General features: G+C 40.3%; 2 protein-coding genes across 3 annotated transcripts in view; one reads left to right on the top strand and one right to left on the bottom strand.

Annotated features, from left to right (window-relative positions):
• rragcb (Ras-related GTP binding Cb) overlaps positions 1–7,931 on the bottom strand; it is a 12,914-nt gene extending 4,983 nt beyond the window's left edge. The window contains exons 1-4 of the mRNA XM_034307648.2: positions 7,336–7,931; positions 2,824–3,027; positions 1,771–1,970; positions 108–222 (exon numbers count right to left, since the gene is read on the bottom strand). Of these exons, the coding sequence (XP_034163539.2) occupies positions 108–222; positions 1,771–1,970; positions 2,824–3,027; positions 7,336–7,674 (858 nt within the window). The 5' untranslated portion in view covers positions 7,675–7,931. The remainder of the gene's footprint in view (positions 1–107; positions 223–1,770; positions 1,971–2,823; positions 3,028–7,335) is intronic.
• A 956-nt stretch (positions 7,932–8,887) lies between these two features.
• The window catches only part of trappc9 (trafficking protein particle complex subunit 9), a 214,056-nt gene continuing 210,443 nt past the window's right edge, over positions 8,888–12,500 (top strand). For both annotated transcript variants that reach the window (XM_034307425.2, XM_053236694.1), the window contains exons 1-3: positions 8,888–8,969; positions 10,145–10,751; positions 12,349–12,494. In XM_034307425.2, the coding sequence (XP_034163316.2) occupies positions 10,162–10,751; positions 12,349–12,494 (736 nt within the window). In that variant the 5' untranslated portion in view covers positions 8,888–8,969; positions 10,145–10,161. The remainder of the gene's footprint in view (positions 8,970–10,144; positions 10,752–12,348; positions 12,495–12,500) is intronic.

Here is a 12,500-nt window from a genome sequence, read left to right as displayed (position 1 = left end):
CACAAACACAGAGGTCAGCTGGAGAAAACAAAACAATTCAGCACTGCACGGCTAATGGAGCTAATGGGACCACACACACACACACACACACACACACACACACACACCGATATGAAGATGTTGAGGAGGTTCTCCAGCGTGGGCAGCTGAGGGATGAGCTTCTGCACCACTTTACTGAATGCCTCAAATATCGAGTGGTCGTAGATGCTGGTCAAGTAAAAGCTGAAACACACACACACACACACAAACACACACAGCAACAAATAAATACATGATGATAACTTTACCAATAAATAAATAAAGCTATATAATGCTCTAAAGTACATAAAAGAGTAACATTTATTATATGAAAACCTGCGCTAGCATTCAGCCTAGCATGCTAATCATGAGCGTTAGCATCAACCAGCTCATGCTAACTGTTCCCGCTAGACTCCGTTCATTTGTTAGCCTTAATAATAATAATAATAATAATAATAATAATAATGCACAATATGTTATTATTAAAGGAAAACATCATGCAAAATGCTAACTAAAATGTTAATGAATAAATAAAGGTTAACTTGAATGGCACTAGTTAGCATGAACTCATTAGCATAATGCTAATGAAGTTTCCTATAGTGAGGTTCCTACAACAATCTTAAGAATCTTACACAAGAATAAGCATGCTAATAATATAAATCAGCTTTATGTCAATAAGTTGATGCTAACATGCTAACTGATGCCATTAGCTTGTGTGAAAGCCTAGCAAGTGAATAAAAACCCTAACAAGCGAAAGTAAAACCTAATGAGCAAACAGAAGCTAGAGAGAAAAAAAATAAACAAAAGAACAACCTAGCAAAGTAATGAATAAAGAGAGTTAAAGAAAAATGTTCAAGTGAGCAAAAGAAAAACCTCGCAAACAAAAAGAATAAAATGAGTGAAAGAAAAACCTAATGAAAGGAAAACTAGTGAACAAAAAAGAGCAAAATAAAAACCTAGTGAGCGAAAGAAAACCTAGCATGTTCAAGAAAACCTAGCATGTTCAAGAAAAACTAGCATTTTTGAGAAAAACTAGCATGTTGAAGAAAAAAAAAAAACTAGTGAGCGAAAGAAAAACTAGCATTTTCGAGAAAAACTAGCATTTTTGAGAAAACCTAGCATTAATGCTAACTACACAGAGCCTTAAATCCTGACAGTGAGGCTCTCAGAATAATTTTAAGAATCTTAATAGAATATTTCAGCCAAGTAATGCTAATAATTAATGAACACCTGTCTTAAGTTCATGCTAGCTGATCCCACTAGCTTACATTCACTTAGTAACCTAAAAGTGATTTATAATAACACATTATTATTATTATTATTATTATTATTATTATCATCATAATGTATTTATCTCACCCAATTTTTGGATCAGGTTTCCCTTTTACAATATTAATAGTAATGCAAGCAGCGATCATCGGGGTCCAAGCACTGCTTTTTAAATATCATGTTTTTATGTACTTTAAATATTTAACCAGTCAATTAACCTCAACGTCACATAATTAAAAAAGTAAAAACTGCTAAAGGCTTTGTTAAACTCTCTAGTTTTTTATTTCTTCTGTTTGTTTTTAATCTCATTTCTGTTTTTCTTTATAAAACCCATTTTATAATGTTTACTTTTTTATTTATTCTTCAGCCTCATAAGCGTTTTAACCTCAGGTTTTGCTTTGATAATCTCAGCAGGTTTGGTTTATAAAAGATGCCTCCCCGAAAGACAATCCTGAGAGTCGCACAGCGAGACTCGAGGTTCACCTGAGGTGCAGTTTGTCGAGGCCGGCGTCTGTCAGGTCGTCGTTAGCTCTCTGGTGGATGTCTCTCTGCGTCTCGATCTTGTGGTCGTCTGAAAGACCGTCCACCTTGTGCACGAACACCTCGAAGTTGATGTCGGGGTTGACTCTGTAGGCGCGGGACACGGTGAGGTGCAGCCTTCCCAGAGCCTCCATGTAGTCGTCCTGCAGGACGAGACGAGCGCTCAGTTTCACACGGAGACGTCTCCATCTTCATCTAATCCCATATAAACACTGCACCAAAGCTCATTTCTGTGTAAAGTGGGCGGGGCTAATCTGCCTGTAATCACATGGCTGATGTCACTGGCCCCTCCCCCTCTGCTTTTATCAAAACTATGTACCTCTCCGAGTCTGATATCGCAAAATGAGAAACAACTCTAGTTCAGAGAAAGATGATCTAGTGAGCGAAACAAACGAAAAGCAACTGAAAAAAATTAGTGATAAAAAAACAAAGAAAAAAAACAAGTGATCAACAGAAAAAAACTGAGCGAATGACAGAAAAAAACACTCGAAAGAAAAACAAGGAAGTCTAAGCAAAAGCGAGTGAGTGGAAAGAAAAAAAAGCAGACAGAGGAAATATCGAGCAACTGAAAAAATGAGAGAGGGAAAGAAGAAACGAGTGATCAAAGAAAAACAAGCAAGCGACATAAAAGAAATACTGAGCAACTAGAAATGAGAGAAAGAAAAAAAATGATAAATTGTAAGAAAAAGACGAGTGAAAGAAAAACAAGCACTCAAAAGAAAAAAATATGCAGATGAAAGAAATACAGCGCAACAAAAAATATTAGAGAAAGAAAAAAAAAGAAAGATCAGAGAAAAAGTGAGAGTTTAAAAAAGAGAGAGAGAGAGAGAGTGAAAGAAAAAGAGAGTGAAAAAAAAGAGAGCAAATAAAAAACAAGCAGACAAAAGAAAAAAAAACAAGCAAATGAAAGGAAAATGAGAAAGTGAAAGGAAAAGCGAGTGAGCAGCAATCAGACAAGGTGAGTGAAAGATAAAGCTAGCGAGGAGAACAGCTCACCTGTGCGTCGATGACGAAGATAAGCGCTCCGGTGCCTCTGAAAATCATCTCATAATCAAACGTGGGGTCGAAGAAATCCACCTGCCCCGGGAAATCCCAGATCTGAAAATGAACGAAGGAGCTGCTGCTGATGTCGTCTTTGTAGATCTTATTAGTGCTCTCCAGGAACAGCGTCTCGTTGGGGGACATCTTGTGGAAGACAACCTGAGACACCAAGAGAGTCATACGTCCAGTCAAAGACATCCAGCATCCAGAGAGAGAGAGAGAGAGAGAGAGAGAGAGAGAGAGAGGACTAGAGAGAGCAAGAAAGAACAAGCGAGAGAAAGAAAGAACTCCAGAGGGAAAGAAAAAAACTAGCTATAATATTATCTAGAAAATAATATTATAAGATGATAATAGGTGTAGCTCTCTCTTATTTTATTCCTTACTAAGCAGAAAATGACTAGGAAATGTCTTTCTTTCTTTCTAATAAAGCTTTTAGCCAATGTAAACATTCCCATGCACTGTGCTGAATGTCGAAATGTAAATAAATGAATAAATGGAGGTCATGTAACTGTGCTGTATACTGTATAACAGAGAGAGGAAACAGCTGTATACTGTATAACAGAGAGAGGAAACAGCTGTATACTGTATAACAGAGAGAGGAAACAGCTGTATACTGTATAACAGAGAGGAAACAGCTGTAGACCGTATAACAGAGAGAGGAAACAGCTGTATACCGTATAACAGAGAGAGGAAACAGCTGTATACTGTATAACAGAGAGAGGAAACAGCTGTAGACTGTATAACAGAGAGAGGAAACAGCTGTAGACTGTATAACAGAGAGAGGAAACAGCTGTAGACTGTATAACAGAGAGAGGAAACAGCTGTAGACTGTATAACAGAGAGAGGAAACAGCTGTAGACCGTATAACAGAGAGAGGAAACAGCTGTAGACTGTATAACAGAGAGAGGAAACAGCTGTAGACCGTATAACAGAGAGAGGAAACAGCTGTAGACTGTATAACAGAGAGAGGAAACAGCTGTATACTGTATAACAGAGAGAGGAAACAGCTGTAGACCGTATAACAGAGAGAGGAAACAGCTGTATGCTGTATAACAGAGAGAGGAAACAGCTGTAGACTGTATAACAGAGAGAGGAAACAGCTGTATACTGTATAACACAGAGAGGAAACAGCTGTGTACTGTATAACAGAGAGAGGAAACAGCTGTGTACTGTATAACACAGAGAGGAAACAGCTGTGTACTGTATAACACAGAGAGGAAACAGCTGTGTGCTGTATAACACAGAGAGGAAACAGCTGTGTACTGTATAACACAGAGAGGAAACAGCTGTAGACTGTATAACAGAGAGAGGAAACAGCTGTAGACTGTATAACAGAGAGAGGAAACAGCTGTAGACTGTATAACAGAGAGAGGAAACAGCTGTAGACTGTATAACAGAGAGAGGAAACAGCTGTATGCTGTATAACAGAGAGAGGAAACAGCTGTATGCTGTATAACAGAGAGAGGAAACAGCTGTAGACCGTATAACACAGAGAGGAAACAGCTGTAGACCGTATAACAGAGAGAGGAAACAGCTGTATACCGTATAACAGAGAGAGGAAACAGCTGTGTACCGTATAACAGAGAGAGGAAACAGCTGTATGCCGTATAACAGAGAGAGGAAACAGCTGTATGCCGTATAACAGAGAGAGGAAACAGCTGTGTACCGTATAACAGAGAGAGGAAACAGCTGTGTACCGTATAACAGAGAGAGGAAACAGCTGTGTACCGTATAACAGAGAGAGGAAACAGCTGTGTACCGTATAACAGAGAGAGGAAACAGCTGTGTACCGTATAACAGAGAGAGGAAACAGCTGTAGACCGTATAACAGAGAGAGGAAACAGCTGTATACCGTATAACACAGAGAGGAAACAGCTGTATACCGTATAACACAGAGAGGAAACAGCTGTATACCGTATAACACAGAGAGGAAACAGCTGTATACCGTATAACACAGAGAGGAAACAGCTGTGTACCGTATAACACAGAGAGGAAACAGCTGTGTACCGTATAACACAGAGAGGAAACAGCTGCGTACCGTATAACAGAGAGGAAACAGCTGTATACTGTATAACACAGAGAGGAAACAGCTGTATACTGTATAACAGAGAGAGGAAACAGCTGTAGACCGTATAACACAGAGAGGAAACAGCTGTGGACCGTATAACACAGAGAGGAAACAGCTGTGTACCGTATAACACAGAGAGGAAACAGCTGCGTACCGTATAACAGAGAGGAAACAGCTGTATACTGTATAACACAGAGAGGAAACAGCTGTATACTGTATAACACAGAGAGGAAACAGCTGTATACCGTATAACACAGAGAGGAAACAGCTGTGTACCGTATAACAGAGAGAGGAAACAGCTGTGTACCGTATAACACAGAGAGGAAACAGCTGTGTACCGTATAACACAGAGAGGAAACAGCTGTGTACCGTATAACACAGAGAGGAAACAGCTGCGTACCGTATAACAGAGAGGAAACAGCTGTGTACTGTATAACAGAGAGAGGAAACAGCTGTGTACTGTATAACACAGAGAGGAAACAGCTGTATAGTGTATAACACAGAGAGGAAACAGCTGTATACTGTATACTGTATAACACAGAGAGGAAACAGCTGTATACTGTATAACAGAGAGAGGAAACAGCTGTATACTGTATAACACAGAGAGGAAACAGCTGTATAGTGTATAACACAGAGAGGAAACAGCTGTATAGTGTATAACAGAGAGAGGAAACAGCTGTATACTGTATAACACAGAGAGGAAACAGCTGTATACTGTATAACAGAGAGCGGAAACAGCTGTGTACCGTATAACACAGAGAGGAAACAGCTGTGTACCGTATAACAGAGAGAGGAAACAGCTGTGTACCGTATAACAGAGAGAGGAAACAGCTGTATACCGTATAACACAGAGAGGAAACAGCTGTATACCGTATAACACAGAGAGGAAACAGCTGTATACCGTATAACACAGAGAGGAAACAGCTGTATACCGTATAACACAGAGAGGAAACAGCTGTGTACCGTATAACACAGAGAGGAAACAGCTGTGTACCGTATAACACAGAGAGGAAACAGCTGCGTACCGTATAACAGAGAGGAAACAGCTGTATACTGTATAACACAGAGAGGAAACAGCTGTATACTGTATAACAGAGAGAGGAAACAGCTGTAGACCGTATAACACAGAGAGGAAACAGCTGTGGACCGTATAACACAGAGAGGAAACAGCTGTGTACCGTATAACACAGAGAGGAAACAGCTGCGTACCGTATAACAGAGAGGAAACAGCTGTATACTGTATAACACAGAGAGGAAACAGCTGTATACTGTATAACACAGAGAGGAAACAGCTGTATACTGTATAACACAGAGAGGAAACAGCTGTGTACCGTATAACAGAGAGAGGAAACAGCTGTGTACCGTATAACACAGAGAGGAAACAGCTGTGTACCGTATAACACAGAGAGGAAACAGCTGTGTACCGTATAACACAGAGAGGAAACAGCTGCGTACCGTATAACAGAGAGGAAACAGCTGTGTACTGTATAACAGAGAGAGGAAACAGCTGTGTACTGTATAACACAGAGAGGAAACAGCTGTATAGTGTATAACACAGAGAGGAAACAGCTGTATACTGTATACTGTATAACACAGAGAGGAAACAGCTGTATACTGTATAACAGAGAGAGGAAACAGCTGTATACTGTATAACACAGAGAGGAAACAGCTGTATAGTGTATAACACAGAGAGGAAACAGCTGTATAGTGTATAACAGAGAGAGGAAACAGCTGTATACTGTATAACACAGAGAGGAAACAGCTGTATACTGTATAACAGAGAGCGGAAACAGCTGTGTACCGTATAACACAGAGAGGAAACAGCTGTGTACCGTATAACAGAGAGAGGAAACAGCTGTGTACCGTATAACAGAGAGAGGAAACAGCTGTATACCGTATAACACAGAGAGGAAACAGCTGTGTACTGTATAACACAGAGAGGAAACAGCTGTGTACCGTATAACAGAGAGAGGAAACAGCTGTGTACCGTATAACAGAGAGAGGAAACAGCTGTATACCGTATAACACAGAGAGGAAACAGCTGTATACTGTATAACACAGAGAGGAAACAGCTGTATACTGTATAACACAGAGAGGAAACAGCTGTGTACTGTATAACACAGAGAGGAAACAGCTGTAGACTGTATAACAGAGAGAGGAAACAGCTGTGTACTGTATAACAGAGAGAGGAAACAGCTGTAGACTGTATAACAGAGAGAGGAAACAGCTGTAGACTGTATAACAGAGAGAGGAAACAGCTGTAGACTGTATAACAGAGAGAGGAAACAGCTGTAGACTGTATAACAGAGAGAGGAAGAAACAGTATGAAGGAAATAAAGAGTGTGTGCTGTAAACAAGCTGAAAGTGAAGATGTAAATGTACTAATGAAGCGTAAAGACCTTCTGTATGGAGGATTTGCCGCTGCGCCTGAGGCCCATCAGCAGGATTTTGGGTTTGTCGTTGTCCTGTGCAGGTGAAATGTCCTCCTCACTGTCCTCTTCCTCTTCCTCTTCCTCCTCTACACCGTAACCCAGACCATCTTTACACAAATCCTCCTCTTTACGGAGCTGAGGATGAGGAAGGTGATGAGGATGAGGAAGGTGAGGATGATGAGGAAGGTGAGGATGATGATGATGAGGAAGAGGAAGGTGATGAGGGTGAGGATGATGAGGATGATGAGGATGATGAAGATTGGCCCCGGAGCCGGCCAGGCTCTCTGCGCTGTGCTGCACCGACATGTTTAACGTTTAATCTCTAAACTAATCTCAACTTTAAAGCACGTAAACCTCTACACACTCATTTACACACACACGCACAGCTCAGGAGAGGAGTAACACACACCTACACACACCTACACACTCATTTATACACTCATTTACACACTCTCACACACTACAGGGTTATAATCTCTCCGCCTGCTCTGCTACATGACTTCACTACACACACAAGCCGGAAGTTAGTGCGCAGGGGATCACGTGACCTCGTCTTCTCCTTCTTCTTCGTCTCCTTCTTCTTCTTCTTCTTCTTTACTTCAATGCGTCGTGTCCGTTTGCGCCATCTAGCGTACGGAGATCCCTATTTATTTATTTATTTATTTATTTATTACTTAATTAATTTATTTATTAGTCAAATATAAAAACTCAACAAATAAAAGCAGCGAAACAAATAAAATATTAACAATAAAAAAAAAATATATAGGCATTAATAATGGGCAAAAAATAATAATAAATGCAGTGTATATATATTTTTAATAAATGCAAAAAATATATATATAAAATATCAAAAAATCTAATTAGGTGGCAATTACGTCGTAGGGTGCCTTGAACTTGTCTCAGCTCAGGGATCCAGTGATGCCTGGCTTTTAAATTTTGGACTCATGGTTCAAAAGTTATGACCATAAACATACTTCAGAATTAGGCCCAAATGTGATCAGAATGTTCCTCAGACCCTCCAAAATCAGTGTGCCAAATTTCACAACTTTTTACAAGATGGTTCTATGGACTGCTGTAAACACTCTAGACAGAAGAAGAAGAAGAAGAAGAAGAAGAAGAAGAAGGTAGAAGAACAATAGGGTGCCTGCACACCTTCGGTGCTTGGCCCCCTAATAAAAGCAGCAACAAAAATTAAATAATACCAATACAAATTATTTTAAAAATAGGCTAATAATAATAATAATAATAATAATAACATAAAAGTAATGGAAAACTAACATGCCAGTAAAATAAGATATTTATTTATTTATTTATTTATTTATCCCAAACCACACATTGTCATCCAGTGTAATAAACACAGCGATATTTCAGCAGGAAGCATTGAAACAGTAAAGAGACATAAAACCTGAGTTATAAAGAAGAATAAAATATAAATATTACAGTTTGAAAGATTTAAAATGATGTTTAGGGTGAGTATAAAACCACCGTGTGAGCCTAGTGCTCCCAAACACAAGATGGCGCTGTCGCTATAGCAACGAGGTCCTTGGCTGAAAACCACCGAAGAAAAGCTGACACTGTTTTTGGAAGGGAAGCTTCCTCATGTAAGTGAAATATTCTCCTAAATTACAGCACATTTTAATGATTGTCATTGTAATTTGACTTCGTGAGTATGTAAGGAGTCGCGTTTGGTGTTTATTTGCCTTGAGTTTTCAGTGTTTATTTACAGCGTCGCGTTTGTTTTGGTGGTTGTGATAATAACCGGCAGTAACTAGGGCTGAATCCCAAACGGCGCTCTGATAGAGGAGTAGTGCACTAAGTAGGGTGTTGACTACGTTCTATTGTACTGTATGGAGTGCGCCTAGGTAGGGAGTGTGGAGCCGATTGAGATTCGGCCTCGCTAATAGAGCTAGTATTGCAAGCGTTATTATGGTTTTACATTTAATTAAAGCGAATTAGAGTTTACAGTTATTAAAAACAAGTTAATATAATAGAAGTAATATTGTACACGTAGTACAGGTAATTAAGTGTGAATATTTAGTGTACAGAAGTTATTTCACACCCTGTATGTGTAGTGCACTTATAAAGGCAGCAAGAGCTCATTTGTGATACAGCCTTAAGATTTCATTCATTCATTCAGACTTCATGGAAGATTTTCTGGCTTTTTAAAAGTAATATTTTTATCAAACCCAACATTAAGGAACATAATAGTTCGGTATGTAATAATACAGGAGGTAAAGGAACACTGAGACAGGATGAAAATTGCAAAGTGGTGTATTTAAATATGTGATAAATGATTTCTGAGGTTAGGGCTGAGCGATATGATGGTATAATATTCATATTGTGATAAATGATATCACGATACAATTTTCTGACACATGGCTGATAATAGTGATTAAAGTTTAATCACAGTAATAAAAGAATTGGAAGCAGTTGGTAAGATTTGATACTGAAACATAATCAGATTAGATTTTTCCCTGCTTTTCTGGCAGTTTGTTATCAAGCCTTTATATCGTGATGTTTATATCGTGATGTTTATATCGTGATGTTTATATCGTGTATCGTAGAAACACCGTCTCTCATAGAAGTATGGTGATGTGATATTTTGAAGTCATGTGAAGTGATTGTTATTAAGAACAGGAGTAGAGGTATGACATGTGGTCAGGTGTTTAGACGTGGTTGTGTTTTCTCTTTGTAACATGTTCTTGTGTTTCTGGTTGTGTTTGTAACGTCCCGCTGTAAGTTGTGGTTTAACACCTGTTCTTGTTTTCCTCCTCAGACTCTCCGTGTGGCATCATGAGCGTGCCGGACTACCTGCAGTGTGCTGAAGATCACCAGACGGTGCTGGTGCTGGTGCAGCCGCTGGGCGCCGTGCCCGAGGACGACTTCTTCTGCGTGTACAAGCGTGTGGCGAGCGTGTGCCAGGTGAGCGTGGGAGACAACCAGCGCTCGCTGGCCGTGCGCTACCGGCACCACTACGCCCCCGAGAACGGGGAGTGGGGCGAGTTCCAGTCGCACCGCAGGGCCGTGGGGCTGGTGGCCGTGGCCTGGTGTCCGGCGGCGGGCAGCGAGTGGGCGCTCACGTCCGAGAGATTCCGTGCCATGAAGGAGAGACTGGGACCGGCGCTGTACGACTCGCGCCTGCTCGCGTTCGGTCTGAGCGGACACGCCACCGCCGAGCTCCAGCGACCCGACGTCGCCTTCTTCCCCGGATACGACAACTGCCCCGAGCTCGAGAAGACCGTAGAGGACTTCATCCAGTCCATCTTCATCGTGCTCGAGTCCAAAAGACTGGATCGGGCTACGGATAAATCCGGGGATAAGATCCCGCTCCTGTGCGTGCCGTTCGAGAAGAAGGACTTCGTCGGCTTGGACACGGACAGCAGGTGAGTTCCTCAGAGGCACGTTAATAATATTTCAGATTTCTCAGTTAATCCAGATCATGGAGCTCAGCCATCTCTGATGAAGCGGATGAAGCATGACAGCGTGCAGCTCCGGGAATTTTCACAGTCAGAGATGTTTCCAGGTTCATTCCTGTTCCTCACATTCTTCTGCAGCTCTGAAGTCTGAAACAATGTAACGGAGAAATGAGATGAAATATAAAATCACGAGTTTCACATTTCATGTCTTTTCCTTTTCCTGATTTTTAAAAATAGCAAGAAAACTGAACATGGATAGTTTAAACAGTTAAAATAATTAACTTCATTAATTTATTTTATTATTATTTTAATATTAAAGAAGGCAGTGGTGTGATATCCACTCTCAGTATCGGACCGGTATCAGGGGAAAAAAACAAAACGCTGGATCGGATCTGAGAGAAAACATATCAGATATCTGATCTGGTAAAAAACAACAGCAACGATTGGAATTAGATTTTGAAAAAAAAATTTTGGAACTGGGAATGTTTGCGTATAAAGAGACTTGTCTTTCTTTTGTTAGGATTGATTTTATTATATTTTTACATTATTCTATTTATTCTATTTATTCTATTTACAGTGTAAGTGTGTGGAAGAGTTTAACTGTGAAGGCTTTCAGTTAAATATTTTTCTTTTATTTTGTAGTTTCAGTATCAGAAAAGGAAAAATGGTCTTGTTGTCTTTACGTTATTATATTATACTTTTCATATTGATTATTATTATACATTATATTATATATTTATTATTACAAGACATGCTGTATGTGAGTTTGTAGATAAAATGGTGTGTATGTGTTTTATGTGTCTGTACTAATTCACTAATTTGTTTGTGTTTAAGCTAAACCTGTTAAATATTCCAGATGAAATAAGTCTGGAATATTTTTTTTCTCTAAGTTTCTTCCCCCCTTGTTTCTTGTTTTTATTTCTATTTATTTGGTGTTGCTTTGTTGTATTTCTCTTTCTTCTTTGCTTCCTTGCACACTGTCGTGTGAGTATGTTGTCGGGTGTGAAAAGGTGAGCTGATAGTGGAGTCGGAGTGACGTTCGTCCCCGTCTCACTCGTCCCCCGCCGTGTGTCTGGACTCCTCCTCACGTCTCTCAGAGGCTCAGAGCTTCTGCACTAGGTCTAGGTCATGTTACACTGTCGTTATTTATCTCTCCCCGGACCACACACACCGTTTCCTTCCTTACATTCATAACCACGTTTTCTTTCCTACTGTTCTGTCCACGTAATCTTTCATTCAGCCCTCGTCTGCTCCTTTGCCAAACCGGACAGAGACGAGGATTTAGTCTGTGGTTGTTCTTTTCTTTTCTTTCTTTTTCTGTCCTTGATCTTGTCCCCGATGCTCTGCTTCTTCCCTTGAGAAAACACTTTTGTAGAAGTTGCTATTCTGCAGTCACTTGTTACAGAGCCGTTGTGTTGTGTTCGTGATAAACACTGTTCCAGATGTTGTTGTTGTTGTTGAAGTTGAAGAGTAAATGAATCTTGTGTGTTTTTTTTTTTTTTTTTTAATGAATTTAAGCATGCCTAAGAGAGGGTCTTCTTCTTCCCCGTCTCTTTCCTGTAAGGCACTATAAGAAGCGCTGTCAGGGCCGCATGAGGAAGCACGTGGGGGATCTGTGTCTGCAGGCGGGCATGTTACAGGACGCTCTGGTGCACTACCACATGGCCGTCGAGCTGCTGCGCTCCGTCAACGACTTCCTCTGGCTGGGGGGTAAGA

This window comes from Pangasianodon hypophthalmus, chromosome 9, assembly GCF_027358585.1.
Source record: "Pangasianodon hypophthalmus isolate fPanHyp1 chromosome 9, fPanHyp1.pri, whole genome shotgun sequence".
NCBI lineage: Eukaryota > Metazoa > Chordata > Actinopteri > Siluriformes > Pangasiidae > Pangasianodon > Pangasianodon hypophthalmus.
This window is presented reverse-complemented; position numbering and strand designations above follow the sequence as displayed.